Here is a 16,771-nt window from a genome sequence, read left to right as displayed (position 1 = left end):
TATATCTATATAACAGTTATGGAGTATCCTAGCTTCTCAACTGCTTGGGACTGTGCCTTTAAGCAAAATAAATAACCAGAATTTCTAACTGCTTTTTTATAAATACAAGAGCGAGAGCTAGGCTGGGGTTTATATAGATTGATGACATCACTTTGCATCTTTGCCTGAGACTCAGTTTGGTTTTAAAATGTACAGTCAAGAAATCTTTTCCTTAGGTCTTTCCAACGAACCTAGTTCCAGAAAGTAGATGTGGGGCTTTCTGCAACTAGTTGAGTCTAGACGCATCAGATGATGCAGAAAGAAAGTTTCGCACTTGAGACTGAATAGTCACAAGGAGGCGAGCAGGACCTCTGATCTAATTTCATCTTACTTTAAAACCCTCATTTAGCCAACAATGACTGCATGCTAAGCATTGAGCAATAGACTCTGGGATATGCAAAAGAAAAAAAAATTCCAACAAATGGTCCTTGACCTTGAAGAGCTCACATTTGGTTTAGAAGGTAGACATGTAAATAAATATAATAGTAACCGTTTTAGAGTAACCGTGGTTGTTATGAATACGCTGTTCATTTTCAACTAAGGGGAGAAAGAGGTGAAGCAAACAACTCATGGATGACAGTTCAACTGGTTCTGAAGTGGTGAGCACCTGTCTATCAGCAAAGAGATGTGTCGGGGAGAGGAAGCCGTGGAAGAGAGGTGCGGAGAGTCAGTGGCTGCTGACTCTAATCAATAAAGAGTAATTTGACAGGATTAAAGTGTGGGCTGTGAAGGAGGGGGCTGGAAGGGACAGAAAAGGTACGTTTGCTTGGTGTGCCCTACACACGGTGATAGAAAGTTTATACTCTCTCTTGGGGTCCATGTACCCCAAGGTGGTGTAGGGGGAAGATGCACAGGGCTGAATTTTGAACAGACAAATGCGGTAGGTTAGACAGTGGCGACGGAGAAGGCAATGGCACCCCACTCCAGTACTCTTGCCTGGAAAATCCCATGGACGGAGGAGCCCGGTAGGCTACAGTCCATGGGGTCGCTAGGAGTCAGATACAACTGAGCGACTTCACTTTCACTTTTCACTGTCATGCATTGGAGAAGGAAATGGCAACCCACTCCAGTATTCTTGCCTGGAGAATCCCAGGGATGGGGGAGCCTGGTGGGCTGTCGTCTACGGGTTCGCACAGAGTCAGATACGACTGAAGCGACTTAGCAGCAGCAGCAGTAGACAGTGGCGAAGGACTTCCTTAGTCTGTGGACCAGGCAATGAGCTGAGGGAGCCATGAGTTCAGGCAGACATGATGACAACCTGGTCGAGGGCTCCTTAGTTCAGAATATTTGCACAGGAAGCCGCTTGCTAGCATGTTGGTAGGCTTTCCTCATAGCTCAGTTGGTAAAGAATCTGCCTGCAATGCAGGAGACCCGGGTTCGATTCCTGGGTCGGGACGATCCCCTGGAGAAGAAATGGCGACCCACTCCAGTATTCTTGCCTGGAAAATCCCATGGACAGAGGAGCCTGGTGGGCTACAGTCCATGGGGTCACAAGAGTCGGACATAACTTAGCAACTAAACCACCACCAGCATGTCAGTAGAAAAGTGGGTGTGCGTGTGTGTATTTGTGTGTAGAGGTTTTTTCTTTTTTAAGTCTTTATTGAGTTTGTTACAATATCGCTTCTGTTTTATGTTTTGATTTTTTGGCCCCGAGGCATGTGCGATCTTGGCTTCCTGACCAGGGATGGAACCCACACCCCCTACATTGCAAGGCGAAGGCTTAACCACTGGATCATCAGGGAAGTCCCTAGAAGTTTGAATATGCGTAAACTTATATAATTATATAAAGCTAGATAAATCTAAAGGTTGCATATACGACTGTGATATTACCTATCTATCCATAATATGAAGAGAAGAAAAGAAGGAAGAAAGGAAGGGGGAAGGGAAAATGCTTCTATACATAATAAACAGAAAAGAGGAAGTCAAGTTTGCCATCCAGGAAAAGAGCTTAAAGGCTTCAAGTGAGAAGCAGCTGCTCCTTGGGCTTCTCTAAAGGTTTACTAATTTATTACATGGGCCTAAGGTGTGTGTGCATGGGAGAAGGCAATGGCACCCCACTCCAGTACTCTTGCCTGGAAAATCCCATGGATGGAGGAGCCTGGCAGGCTGCAGTCCATGGGGTCGCTAAGAGTCGGACACGACTGAGCGACTTCCTTTTCACTTTTCCCTTTCATGCATTGGAGAAGGACATGGCAACCCCCTCCAGTGTTCTTGCCTGGAGAATCCCAGGGACGGGGGACCCTGGTGGGCTGCTGTCTATGGGGTCGCACAGAGTCGGACACGACTGAAGCGACTTAGCAGCAGCTGCAGCAGCAGCAGCAGCAGGGTATGGGGTTGGGGGGCGGGTGGGGAGAGGGTTATGAAAAAGAATAATAGAGAAAAAGAATAAATGTGGTAAAATTTTAAGACTTTGCATACCACAAATGAGTCATAAATTGGAATTTCACTTTGTCTTCCAATATTTCCCACATAATTAGCCCATTCATATACACAAAAAGAGCACAGGACCTATTCCAAAATGACACAAGACTTGTTCCGAGCCCTGAAGCGAGATGCTGAGGCTTGCCACCCGTGCCATCCCTGGAGCAGGGATGAAGGTCCTGGCCTGTGTGTTCAGCTGGCAATGAGACAAGGCACCGGGGCTTGGCCACCACCTTTCACACCACTCCCTGTATCTTTTCTTCCCTGTAAATTACACACTCCAGGCCTTTGCTGAGGGAGATAATGCTGTTCCCACGAGAACTGACAACCCAGTGCCCTGCATGCGTGAGTGTGTCAAGGCTAAACAGGTCTATTGTTCTTAAACAGAACTGCCAGAGAAATTGTCTCCTTGTGCAGAATGATGCTGAAGAGATAAAAATATCTTTCATTTCTATAGTGCATTGCATCTTAAAGTGTGTTCCACATTTTGCAAACTATATATAGGCTCAATTCATTACCCAGCCCCATAAAATACAGCCAGAGCAGTGGCAGGCGCATGCCAGATGTTTGACAATGGTTTAATAACAGAGTGAAGAATAAGTTAAATTGGACTCAGAAAACAGGAAGTGGGATGTGGGGCACTAGGTAAGATTGTGCCAATCACCCTAACTTTATGTATTAAGTGCCTACTGCCTACCAGGGTAAAAGCTGGGTGCCATGGTACCTGAAATGTACTGCCCCTACCCTCATGGGGCCTCCAGGATATTCTAGAGAATGCACAATCAGATAGATTCTACGGTCCATTCTGATTTATGTTAAGAACGAATTAAAATACAAGGTGCAGTGGTCCTTCCTGCCTTTCAAGGGAGGCATTTACCATGAGCCACGCTGGCATCAGCATTCCCTCTCTTGACTAAAGGGTTTGCATCCAATAGAATTATAGAATGTACGCTGAAGAGAAGCTATGAAGGAGGGGTATGGTTCTGGGGAAAGTAAGGAAAAGAAGAGAAACCACAAGATGAGCAAGTTGGGGAAGGAAAGAGGGTACTCAGAGTAGGATGAAGATGAAAGAGTTTGGGGAAAAGTCACGACCAATGAGAGCATAGAGGTCCACACAGATTCCAGGGTCAGCACTAGTTTTCCTGGGGGTGGGGATGTCACTGGCAATAAACTGCCCGAAGTCCCTAAGTCACTGGGAAAGCACGTTCAAATCTCTCCAGGCTGAAAGGTGTGGGTACTGGAAAACAGACAACAGGATTTTAGGATTGGGAGGGATCCCAGAGAGACACTGTTTTCTTTCATAGATAAAGCAGGATATGCCCAGGTTTATTAAGTGGATGCAAAATATAGCAGTGCCCAGGCCAGAGCCCGAGTCCAAAAGCTTGCCCCTGACCTCTCTCTCAGGCCTGGCCTTGGGTGAATCAGTGGCACAGACAGGTCCTGCCCTTTGGGGATGCTTCTGAAAGCTGAAAACCTAGTTCTTGGGGGCCTTTCCACAGCAGTGCAGAGAGACTGACCACAGTGCACAGGGGTTAAAGTCTTATAATCCACCTACACAGATGTAAGCCAGAAATTTCGTTCAGATAAATGAAAGAGAAATAGGCTGAAAGATTGTGACTGCCCAGGTCAGACAGGCTGCCACCCAGGGAGAACCTTGGAAGCCCATTTCGTCTCTGGAAGTATATGTAGCTTCCAGCCCTTATTAACTCACCCAGGAAGGGAGAGTCAGGTTACTGGGAACTCCCAGGAGGGGCCTGTTCAAAATGAGTTTAAATCCCTGGACAAGGAGGTTTGAACCAGCACTGGCAGGATCTAAGAAAAACACAGGAAATGTGGTTTATAATGTATCTGTGCAACAAATAACATAGAGGTATTAAACAGGAACTTCTCCACCCGTGATGATGGCCCCTCTCATAAAACTGCCTCTCCTTCTCGTTCGTGGTAAGGGCCCCTGGTAAACACAGGAAGGTAATTACATGCACTGCACAGGAATTGCAGGAGATTGAGGGGGCCAGGCATTTGAAACTCAGGCCGAAGGTACTGACCCTGTATTGCATCTTAGCCCTGCAGCTTCCTGTAGGGCCTCAGGCAAGTAAACCCAGAATGACCCCACAAGAAAGGATTGCACCTGACAGATGACCTCCACGGCAAAACCTGTCTTGTTAAAAAAGCCAGTGTTGTTGTTGTGTAGTTGCTAACACTTTGTTGCTATGTAGTTGCCCAACTCTTTGCAACCCCATAACTGTACCCCACCAGGCTCCTCTGTTCATGGGTTTGTCCAGGCAAGAATACTGGAGTGGGCTGCCATTTCCTCCTCCAGGGGATCTTCCCTACCTAGGAATCTCTTCTGTCTCCTGCATTGGCAGGTGGGTTCTTTACCAATGAGCCACTGCTGCTGCTTCGGCTAAGTCGCTTCAGTCGTGTCCGACTCTGTGTGACCCCATAGACGGCAGCCCACCAGGCTCCCCCGTCCCTGGGATTCCAGGCAAGAACACTGGAGTGGGTTGTCATTTCTTTCTCCAATGCATGAAAGGGAAAAGTGAAAGTGAAGACGCTCAGTCATGTCCGACTCCTAGCGACCCCATGGACTGCAGCCTACCAGGCTCCTCCATCCATGGGATTTTCCAGGCAAGAGTACTGGAGTGGGGTGCCATTGCCTTCTCCGAATGAGCCACTAGGGAAGCCTAAAAAGCCAATGAGATGGTTCATAATTTTGTTCCCTGGGTGCACCTGTGTATATGCTTCTCCCCAACTAGAGGGCAAACTTTCCAAGACAGAAATTCATGTATTCATGCCACCCATCTTTATTAAGTACCCCAAAGAGGCCTTTGCACAAATGGAGGGAATAATAAGCATTAGAGACCCTGGACGAAGAGCCAGGAGGAAAGTCAGGGAAAGTGGTGATGAGGCAGTGTCTGGATTCTCAAGGGTTGGGGGTACTGAGCAGCGGTGCTGGGACACTCCTGCCTCACTCTCTGCCCCAGAACTCAGAAAGCAGGCAGCAGGGTTTGGAAACTGTCCAGAGGAGATCTACCCTCCGAAACATCCTGGCTGGAGAGCAGCTCCGGAGCCAGCCCTCATTCTCCGAAGGGAGATCCCGCTCGACTGGGGTAGGGGTTCAAAAGACACTGCACTTGGCCTTGAAGGCCCGGAGGAGGGGCTGGAGACCGACCACGACAGCCTCGGGCTCTGCGCCAGGTGAAGAAACACTGGAGATGATGCCACCTGCTGGCGAGGGGCCCGGGTTCGCGCGGTGGGCGCAACCGAGACCCGGAGCCCGGATGGGCAAAGAACAAGAATTCGAGCAGTTGTTCAAGTGCCGGTTTTCTGCTGCCTCTTTAGGGTCTGCACCTCCTCGGGCCGAGCCCGGAGACTCCGGAAGCCGGGGTTTCCAGCGGGGGCGGCGGGCGTCCTCCCCCGGCCCCCTCCCCTCGCGGCGCTCGGAGGTCTAAGACTCCGCGCTTCTCCATCAGGTGGAGCAGTACTCCTCGCCGCCGGTCTCCCCGCTCCCTCCTAGCCGGCGAACTGCACGCAGGCACCTAACAGCGCCAGGAGGTTAACCGAGCCCTCGGAGGAGGTGAGGCCGAGGACCAGCCCGGGCGGAGGTGGCAGGGCCGCCGTCGGGGCTGGCGCCAGAGCCCGGCCGGCTGTGAGCCCTGCAGGTACCGCTGAGGTTCTCGCTGCCCCACGTGGTGGCTGCCGAAGACTGCTCGTGGTTTTTCCGGCACGCAGGCTTGAAACGCCTTCTGGCCCTTTTAGAGGCAGGCAGCTCACCACTTAATCCAAGCTTTTTTCCCTTTCTGCCGGAGACCGGAGGCTGAGGGGCGGCGAGGGCGGAGGGGCTGGAGGAGGGAACAGGCCCAGCTGGCTGGGGTGGGCGTGGGGGACCGAGGCCAGACCGAGAGTCAGGAGGCCAACCACAGGGACCAGGGGGTGAGGGAGACCCGGCACTCCCTACCTCGGAATCCCCCCGCAACCCTCTTTTCCTGATCCAGAGTTAGTGTGTGTGGGGGTTGCAGGTGCCTGTACGTGAGCCTGATTTCGGTGGATTGCACAGGTCATGACCCGGGTCTCCTGACCCTGGTTCCTAGTATTTATTTCCTTCTGGGTCCGAATTAATCAAATCTGGGCCCCAGGCCACTTAGGAATTAGCAATCAGAATTAACAACAGCTTAAAGGATGAATGTCAGTTAAAACATCAAATGTTGCTTTGTAAGGTGCAACCTATATTCTATAATTATTTGTCTTACTCACAGCAAGGTTGGCCTAAAGAATGATGCCCAGACCTGACATTTCTTCCTGCTGCATAGATTCAATGGAAAGCTCCTAGTAAAAGCACGTTTCTATTCCTGCTGTGTTTTCACCCTGGATATGTTATTCGACACGTTATTTAGAATTACTGTTCATCTTTTGCATGTGTTCCCTGACTGGCTTTTCTGTTTTGTTGCATTGTCTGTTATAGCAAGTTCCTGGACTAAGGCAGTGCTGACACTTTATTTAGATATCTTGTTTGCAGTTTACCTGATGGGGTGCCTCTTTTGCGTCCTCTTAGTTTCCTTTGCTAAGCATTCCCCCCTCCACCCAAAGCTTGCTTACAAATTTCCCTTTGATATGTTTAACAGCCTCTAAGGGATGCAGTTAAATAAACTATTAAGCAAAGACTAGAAGAGTCAACAGAGCAGACACCTACTAATTTGTAGACCTTTGATGTCAACAGCCAGATGTCAGCCCCCAGTGGCACGTGCCCCTTCTCTCTTGTTCATAAATACTAAGGGATGCATCTTTTAAAAAGTTAAGATCCACATGGAAATTTGGAGTTAGAATGTACCTTGCAATCAGTAAAGTCCCCCAAATACATAATACTTATAAGCTAAGAGTTTCCCCAAAGACCTCCCCAGGGTCCAGTGACTGATGAAAGTAATGACTGATTTTATAACTGCGCGGCACAAATCAAGGAAGCATCTTCCATTTCCCTCTCGTTATTCATTACCCCCTTCTTCTGCATACTGCTGTACATTTTTATATGTTGCTTTGTAACTATCCTGATAGTTAGGTGTGTTCTCTGATTTGTAACTGTCCTTATAGTTATAGGTGTTCCACACTAAATTTCGAGCTCCTGAACGCATGGATTGTGCCTGCAATTTTATTTCCCCAAATGCACTGCTTATACCAGGCATAGCTAAATGTCTATCAAGTAAATAGACCTAGGTAAATTTGCTTTGATATCCGGGAGGAAATAGAGTTTGATTTGAATGTGAGTTTGGTGACAGGTAAAAAAAGACCTGAAGGTTCTTAGGAGGCACTGCCTATGACCTTGGCCTCTCCTTCACAGTAGGATTCACAGCACCTCTTGGAAAAAAGACACAGAGGGATGGAGCGCTCCTTACAGGAGAGCTTCCAAATGTAAAACCAGGCAGCTCCCATCCTTGGTAGGAAATGCACAAACCAGGATAATAATAATCAAGGGGCGTGTGTCACCCACTTACCTGTTTTCCCTCCAGTCCCTTCATTTTGTTCTCTAGCAGTATAGCCAAGCAAAACCAAGGTGCAAACATCCCCATTTTATTACTGAGCCCCCTCCTAGGAAAGTCTCACAAAGGCAAACCATGCTTATCTCTTCCCCAACTCGGAGACTCCCGCTTCACACACTGGCTGAGTCCTTCCTGGAGAAAGGTGGACACCCCCGAGCACCCCCACCCCCCACTCCGTGCAAAGTCAAGGCAGGCATATTGTTATACTGAGGCTAGGTATATCCAGCCATCCTTAACTTCACTCCTTTAAACAACATTATGTCCTGTGGACAAAAAGTCACAGCTCCGCTCCCTGTTCAAAATGCCTTTTGGTCAGTGATGGTGACAAAAGCTGAATTTCCCCCCATGTAGGGGGAGAAAGAGAAGGAAAGAAAGAAAGGAGCCTCCCCGCTCCACCACCAGCACACCCTCCTTTTCGCATGGATCGCCTTTCTCCGAGTGTTTCCTCTTTAATTATGCCCCGTCTCCCCCCCTCTCCCCCCGCCCCAGCTTCAGTGAAAGGAGCCCTTCTGTCACTCGTCACTCGCTCCCTGGCTCGCTCGCGCGCTGGCTGTGGGAGGAGCCGCCGGAGGAAGCTGGGTGCCTCGGATGCCGAGCGCCAGAGGATGGAGCTGCTCCGAGAGGGGACGTCGCTGACGAGCCCGGCTTCCTGAGGCGGCTAGAAAACAGGCAACTTGCCTCGTCTGGGCTGCGGATCCCCCGAGGCACGGAGCCCCAGGCCACCCGGAGGGACCGACGGACAGACAGACAGATGGTCGGCGCGAACCCGGGAGGACCGCGGCGGAGGCTGAGCAGCACCGCGAGCCGCCCAGCAGGAGAAACTCACCGCGAACCCAAGTTGCCCCGCCGGCTTCCCCTTGGCGCGCGGAGGAATGAGACCTTTCCAGCTCGACCTGCTCTTCGTCTGCTTCTTCCTCTTCAGCCAAGGTAGGACCCGTGCGCCGCCCGGAGTTGCAGAGAAAGTCGGCTGGGTTGTCAGGGCTGCGGGCAGGAATTGTGGGCAGGCTTTGGGAACTCGAACTGATGGATGCGTCTCCCGGTGCCCGGCCGAGAGGCACTGGCATCGCCTCTTTGCCTTTGAAAATGCAACAAAATGGTACTGTTTATTTTCCTTCGGAAGGCAGGGCTGCGGGAGGGGAGGGTGACTTTCTCCCCTCACTTGTCAACATCCAGCTCAAACTCTCCAATGCAAATGAGTTCTTTATGCTCCCTGTATGTTAATTAGGCGGCATCTCTGTGGCCGTGCGGTGCGGTTCTGAACTTCTGGGCGCCTCCTCTCCTCCAGACGCAGGTTGGAGAAGGAGAGGGTCGGGAAGGAGAGCTCTGTTGAGGTGGCTATTTCAGCTCGAGGAAGGTCTGCCTTGCACGGATGTATTCGGAAGAGAAGGCGTGCGGAGGGGGCTGCGATGACCGAATGGAGCGTGGGGGTGATGTGCAGTTTGGGGGGAAAGCTTCTAAAGAGTTTCATTGCCTGTCATCCGCTTCTCTGAATAAGAGTGCATTCTGAGTCCTACACAGCGTTAGATTTCAGGGCAGAAAATGAAATCCGCCCCCCTCCCCCTGGTGCAGAGGCTTCCTCTCTGCAGCTTAGTAGTGGCAGAGAAGTCGGTGGACTTTTCCAAAAGAACTTGGCCCCCTTGGGCTCCCTGCCCCTGAGAGCCGCCCTGGGCCAGTAGCCGTGGAGGGAGGGGAGGACTGTACCAGAAAAGGATGGCCAGAGTGCCCTCATAGCCAGCGGCATCCGGAGTCACCTGTGGAATTGAGTTTGAGGGACTAGTCGGCCGCTTCCTCTCCCCTCTCCTGGAATGCCGGCCGCTGTCTCTGCCATCTGAGGCAGCGTTTGTGCCAGCCAGCACAGCTCTGGGAGGAGCAGGACTCTCTCAGAAAAATCCACAACAGAGCACATCCATCTGTTGATTAAATGAAGGGTAAAAGTTTTCCAGAAAGCATAGCACCGCTATGGGTGGCTGGCTTTGCAAGCAAACAGCATGTCTCCATGCCTCCCCCTGAAAGGGAGAAGCCGGATGAAAGCTAAAACCCATGCCTCCTTCCCCGGCTCCTCCACTGGTGCTTGTGGTCACTGCAGATTTCCCCCTTGTCAAACTTTGCTTCTGACCCTCCCGATTTAACCTGGGGGCCCTTCCCCTACCTGGGTGTGCATGTGTCCCTGCTTGTATATAATCCTGATGTACACACTCACACACACACACACACACACACTCATGTATTCATGTGGTTGTGTTGCCTCTCGCCAGGGCTCCCTACAACAGCAGGAAGATAAATTGCCTTCCCCAGAGTTTTCAGGCTGAATGAATAAGGACTATCTCAGAACACTGGTATAGAAACAATTTGGGTTCTATTACCACTTGGGGAGATGACCCTCCTTCTTGAATGTGTTTGTGCTCACTTATGGATACACACACACAGCAGCACACATGCTCACTCTCCTCCTTTGCCTCTTACCATTCACTCACTCAGGAAGTTGCATGTAGAATCCCCAAACAGAGGATCTAACTGGCCCTCCCATACCCAGGTTCCCCGGACCAGGGCACATTTTACTCTGTCCACTGATTGTGCCAGAAGGTTGAGCTGAGACTCTCCTCTAGGTTGACACAAGAAGCCTGCAGGTGTCTGAGTGCCTCTCTGACTGTTGGAATCATTGCAGCGTCCATCTTCTACTTTGCTTATTTCTTTCTGGGTATGGAGCTATTTTTTGAGCTGCCTCATATGAATCTTTAAATATATGGAGATTAAATGCTCTGTTTCTTCTACTCTTAGCCCCGAGGGCAGTGGGAAGGAACCACAGCATCATGCAGTTCAGAGTTTCTTGCTATTCTGAGCTTGGCCAGCTTTGCCCACCCTACCAGATGATAGGTGCATAGTCCACAGGACTCCAGAACAGGGAGTTCTGGAGAACTCCTGATCTCCAGAACAGGCCTAAAGAAAGACAAGGAGACCTAAGTGGACCTGGCCAATGAGAATCCTCTACATCACTGAACGTTGTACGGTAGGGTCCTTGAGTTGACAGTGTCTGACTGCAGGAATGAAGAGTCAAGTGGGACAATGTTTAATGGACTTCACTGGGATAGAAGATCTTTTGACTGGATTGGGGGCATTGATGGGAATGTGGATGTTGTTTGTAGTGTTGTGAATTCCCCAGAGAGTTCTATTTGACCCTCTACCCATGTATGCTTAAGGTATATACTATGCCAACCCCTGCCTGGTACCATATATTTATCAAGTTATCAGATGGAGCATATCCACTTTCAGCAGGTCACTAGAGGACCAGCCCCCCCCCCCAGGCTCGGAATGATGCCCTCTCTCATCCCCCTGACTGTGGTTGCACCCCACCCGACACACACTGAGCCACGCCGTCAGATGCCACTTCCTGCATGCCTTCCTCCCGGGATGCTTTCCAAGGAAATGTGCTGAGACTCAGGGATGGCCCTGCACTCGGAGAAAACAAATGCCCAGGGCTCTTTTAAGGGCCTTCTGTGGCCCTCTAGTGACACATCTGTCTGCTGCCCCACGCCTCTCACAAGGGGAACCTGCACGTCATTCTGGAGTCACTGGAAACAGAACTCTCATGTGACCCATACAGAGGGGATGCTCCAAACAGCACTCCAGATACTTTGAAAGCAAAACACTTAGGTCAACTCTTAGAGTCATTTCAATCCTCCTTTCTCTTTTAGTTTGTCAAATATCTATTCAAAGTTACTTTTTCTCACACCACCTCTTTAGAGAGGGAAATTTAGGTATCATTTATGTTAGTGATGTACTATACCCCTAATCTTATAAACTTTGGGCTTTTCAAATAGATTAAGTATGTGGTGGTCACTCTTGAGGTGGCCGTAGAAAAGCCAAATGGCATGCCTCCGTTCCCGCCCAGCGGTGTCCCCGGGCCCAGCTCCCCACAAGGCAGTGGAGAGGTGTCAGTGAGCGCCGTTTGTGGGTTTCTCCCTTACTGGGACTGCCTCTTCCTCCGCTGTCAGGATGGCGTGCTCCATACAGAGAGGGATAATGTCACAGCACAATTTGCCTCCCGCAGAGAAGAAGCATGTTCTGCCCCTGGGTGAAAAGGAATTGATTCTCTTGTCATCCACACGCTTAGAACTCGCTCTGTCTTTCCTTTGTCATTTTGGCTTGCCCACCACGATTTCCTTCTCTGTCCTCCTTCATCTTCAAGACCTGGCCCATCCAGCCTGCACGTCCACATTGTCAATGTCTTCAGAGGGACGATGTCCCAGCAGAACTGGGGTCCCCCTGCTTCCTGTCAGAGCTCAGGTTCTGAGACCGTTCAGGGAACACGTGGTGGTACAGACTCAGAGCCTCCTACTTCGGCCGCTGCTAGGAAATACGCCCTCTTGCCTGCTCTGTGACGCTTTGCTCTAGCATCCCAGAGTGTCCTGTCCTGCCTGGTGACTTGGTGGGTCTGAAAGTTCCAATTCTCGGGAGTCCACTCTCTTGTTGGCTTTGCGTGTGCGCCGTGCTGCTCTGGATGTTTTGGGGCAAAAGTGAAAACTTGCACTTGCCCATCAGAGGCATCTCTAAGTTGAGGATTAATCCGGGGTGCCATCTTCCTGTTGGGAAGAATCTCAACCACTTGCTGTCCTGACTTGCTGGCAGAAAGGCTGCAAGAAGGGCTGTCAGATGGCCATCAGAGGGGTAGAGGTTCTTGGTGATGCGAATCTCCAGGGAAGTAAAAGAGCGACTCGCAGAGAGAGGGTAAAATAGGGTCTGAGAAGAGAGAGGGGGCCAGGCTGGGGCTGGCAGGACGCATGAGAACAGAGGAGCAAGCACCAGAGGCTTCAACTGGCAGGAAACTCCCTTGGTGGGGAGGCTTAGAAAACAGCATGAGCGTGGCTGAGGCAGCCAGGAGTATGGAGGAGATGCTGGGGGTACAGGCTGAGAAGGCGTTAGACAAGGAAGCTGGGAGTGAGCAGCAACTTTGGAAGCATTTATCATTACCCAGAAATGTCATAGAACAAAAGATGGGGCAAGGGATAAGTGTGAGGCTTCCCCCACGGGCACCCCAAGTGGCCTGATGGCTTGTCTGGAGGGGTAGGGTCAAGGCACAGATGCCAAGGGTGTGGGACCACTTCTTCTTTCAGAGACATCCTGGGTGACGGGGACTTGGGCATATCTACTGGGTCTGGGGGTGGTCACGGTGTCTGCTGCCTAATGGGGAGTTCTCAGCTGCCAGCCAGACCTATAGAGGAGGGAGGAGAAATGTCCCAGGGGGAGAAGGGCGTGGGCTGGGGTCAGGGCCTTCACACTGCACTTAGGATCCCACGGGGGCCTCCCTCTGGGGTTACAAAGACAGATCTTGCCTGGAATATGGCAGCAGTGAGCCAGGCTTGCCACCAAGGAGCCCTCTGCCTGGTGCGCCTGTGTTGGTAGGAGCCAGGGCCAGCAGGGGACCGGGTGGAACAGGGCAGTAAGCCCGAAGATGCAATTTTTCTTTTTTGTTCAGCCCAGTGGGGGTGACTTAGGCGGCATTATGTTTGCAGCCCTAAAAAAGCACATGAATAATCCCTAGTGAATTCAAGAGATTTCAATAGCAAAATAATAACAATACTAATGATTCCTTTGATTTGCAGAGTACTTTTCTTCCAAGGAGATAAAAAGATAAACTGTTTTGGAAACATGAACGAGGAAAGAAAATTGCCTGTGATGGAAGATTGGGGAGGAGGGTCAGGAGCATTCATTTTAGGGTCTCCGGGTAATTGGTGGGGGGAGGAGTTTACACGGACTTAAGCATCATTTCTCGGCTGTTTTGTTCTTATCCGTCTAAGATGCTGAGATGTCTTTTGGGTGAAAAATCAGTGCAGGCCTTTTAAATCAAGGTCAGTCTAGAAATACTGGGACCCTGAATTCCACTGCTGTGCCCCGACCCCCCACCAGGAATAGGCCTGTTCTAATTGGAGGGGATCAGCAAGACCAGAAACTTGTTGAAACGCATACTGGGACTCTGACCACTGTGCCAATCTTGACCATATTGGTGGTTCTCCAAGCAGAATAATTGGGGCCTCAGTGATCCCTCAAAGTCAGTGGGCTCCCCAGCATCCATGGAGCTGCTGCCCTGGGGACATCTGCACCGACGAGCTTCATATCACATCACTACTGTCCACAAGGGAGCGAGGGGCTAAGCCTGCCAGCATCCTGTGCCAGGCCGTGATGACTTCGCCTGGTATTCCGAATGGAGTGGGATTTTGTCTCCTGTTAGGGGAGCGATGCCACGTCTGCTGCACTGAGATGGTATACAGCTCTATATGTCATCATATGTCATCTCCTTTCCCCCGGGGGAAGCCTGTTCGGTGAGCCCATCAAATCAGAATATAGAGGCCTTATGGATCAGTGGAATACTTCTATCACATGTGGGCAAAGAACGCTAGGTCCCACTTTCTGCTCAGCTTGAGGAGTAAACAGAACCCACACAGTTGCCATAGACCGGGCATCTCCACCACCATATCTAACATTAGCTTTTTACTTCTAACCCACTGAAAGAGCTAAGGATCAAATATGCTTTTTTCCCCCTTTTCTTCCTTTGTCAATGGTAAAAGCGCATATTCTGGCTGTATACTTTTAGAAGTCAGTAAATGTCAATATTAGTTAAGTGTTTCCTTTATATCACTGCAATTTAGCATAAGCTGCTTGGAAACAAATGTGTTCCGTAAGCATACAGTGTTTCCGTGAGTACACAGTCAATACCACTATGAGGATTAAATAAATGTCAGCTTTCCCTGGGCACACTGGTAACGAGTTAAAGCCACGGAAATAGTGGCCAGCGCAAGTGACTGCTGCTCCTTACAGAGTTCTTCTGTTGCAGCCTGGCTGGGACATGGAGTCTGGAGGATGGACATTCACCATCTCTTGGCTGGATATTAAGGCAAGGAAGGAGCCAAATGTAGACATCTCCTGACATTCCACAGGGAGATTCTTCCTAGGGGTCCAGAAGCCTTACCACACCCACTTCAAGCCTACTCCCATCCGGGAGCTCCCTGTCCACACACATATACATGCACACAACACTTACTGCTAAAAAATAGTGATGTCCAGGACTTAACAACACATCAGCCATTTTCTTGAAATGGGAGATGAGCTTTCCCTCTAATCTTCCACCTGGTGTTACTGTCCTCATGGGCAAAGTGAAGGAGATCCGCCTGAGGCTGTTTTTTTGATCACTGAAACAAATGCTGCCGTGGCACGCATTTGTCACTATTGAAAGGAGGTGTGCCCATCAGGCCGGATTACCTTGGTGGTCTGCTTACTTGGCCTGCGTTCACTGGACAGATGTTGCAAGTTCACATTCTTTCTAACAAATGTCTAGAAGATGAGAATTTGAAATCTGGTGCTGACAGTTGCAGCGATGACTACCAAACATCATTTTCGCCTTTCCACACTTCCCTGGGGGCTCCATGCAGTCTGGGTCTCAGAGGACCTCGTTTCTTTCTCCTTCCTTTGTGATGAAGCACCTTTGTATAACACCAAAGCTCCATCCTGTCCACTCAGCCAGCCCCCGTTGGGGGCCTACTGTGTGATGGGCACTGTGCCAGGGGCTTTTGATGGGAAGATGACTAAGGGTGTGTTTCTGCCCCAGGGGAGCTCTCAGACTAGTCAGGGAGCAGACAGTTGGACTTGTCATTACAGTTCAACAGCTCAGAGCAGTCAGAGTGTTCTGAGAACAGCAGGATTGGCTGAAGGTGTTAACAAAGGCTTCGCAGAGGAGGTGAATTGATCGTAAAAGATGTCTAGGGTTCTTCCGATGCTGCAAAGAAAGAGGGTCCCAGGTGGTACTCAGAAGGTAGGACAGGCATGTCAGGGTTCAGAAGCAGTGGTTTACTTGGGGGCCGGGATGCCACGTGATGAGGAAGCTTGTGAATGGTCGTGAATACCGCGCTAAACGTTTTGAGGATGGCTTGTCAGCATTAAGTTTATTCTTTAGAAAAATCATTAGTGGTTGTAATCCTCTCTATACTATGGGTTCAATGGACAAAAAAAGAAGAGAAGGATCAACATGTTATCTTTTCTTGGTACTCCCTGTGTTTCACAAGGGGCTTAAAAATGTAGAATTGAATGGAAATACGCTCATTCATCTTCCTACATGGTAATGTGTAAAAGGATGGACAAGTAAGCAAGAGAATAAGTGGTAAGCCATGACTTTCATTGTTGGTCTAGATTCTAGAGGGAAGGCAGAGAAGAGTAATAGGTAGATGCATACTTAAGGACTGGATAAAGAATGTGGATGAGACCATGGAGAAGGCCGAAGCAGGGATGGTCAACTACACACTGGACTGTTAGTCTGATGGACTGTGCCAGGAATGAGAGTTTCCAGTTTCTGGGGCCCCTGGCAGACTAGGCTGAGGTGGAGGCAGCCTGAGGACGAATGCTAAATAAAAAAGGGAGACTAGGACAGGATGAGACAAGCAGGAGGTGCCTGGGGACAGTCTGCCAGGGATTTCTTTCCTGTTCTCAAGAGGCAGCTAAGCTTCCCTGGCATCGCGGGCAGCAAGGTTACAAGCTAAATGATTGTACTCAGATGTTAGAAATGCTTCCCGATCTCTAGCAGGAAGTAACCTTTCATTCAAGAGTAAAGAACATTATCAGGTCCACCCACGTGTTCTACAGTCTGGTCTGTTCTCTTCAGGAAATGGCAGGGCGGGGGGAGGTGGTGCTGGCAGGACAAGCTCAGGGGTGAAGCCAACCCTGCATCGTGGTGCAAGAAGGAGACCGTGGCACCTCCAAGAGCGTCCACAGCTAACCCTAGTGTCTCCTGAAAG

The 16,771-nt window shown here is 50.1% G+C and overlaps 1 protein-coding gene across 2 annotated transcripts in view; it reads left to right on the top strand.

The window, feature by feature from the left end:
• Positions 5,929 to 16,771, top strand: part of KIRREL3 (kin of IRRE like 3 (Drosophila)) — a 613,428-nt gene continuing 602,585 nt past the window's right edge. For both annotated transcript variants that reach the window (XM_018043218.1, XM_018043217.1), the window contains exons 1-2: positions 5,929 to 6,037; positions 8,481 to 8,918. In XM_018043218.1, coding sequence (XP_017898707.1) covers positions 8,864 to 8,918 — 55 coding nt within the window. In that variant the 5' untranslated portion in view covers positions 5,929 to 6,037; positions 8,481 to 8,863. The remainder of the gene's footprint in view (positions 6,038 to 8,480; positions 8,919 to 16,771) is intronic.

Source organism: Capra hircus, chromosome 29 (assembly GCF_001704415.2).
Source record: "Capra hircus breed San Clemente chromosome 29, ASM170441v1, whole genome shotgun sequence".
NCBI classification, from domain to species: domain Eukaryota; kingdom Metazoa; phylum Chordata; class Mammalia; order Artiodactyla; family Bovidae; genus Capra; species Capra hircus.
This window is presented reverse-complemented; position numbering and strand designations above follow the sequence as displayed.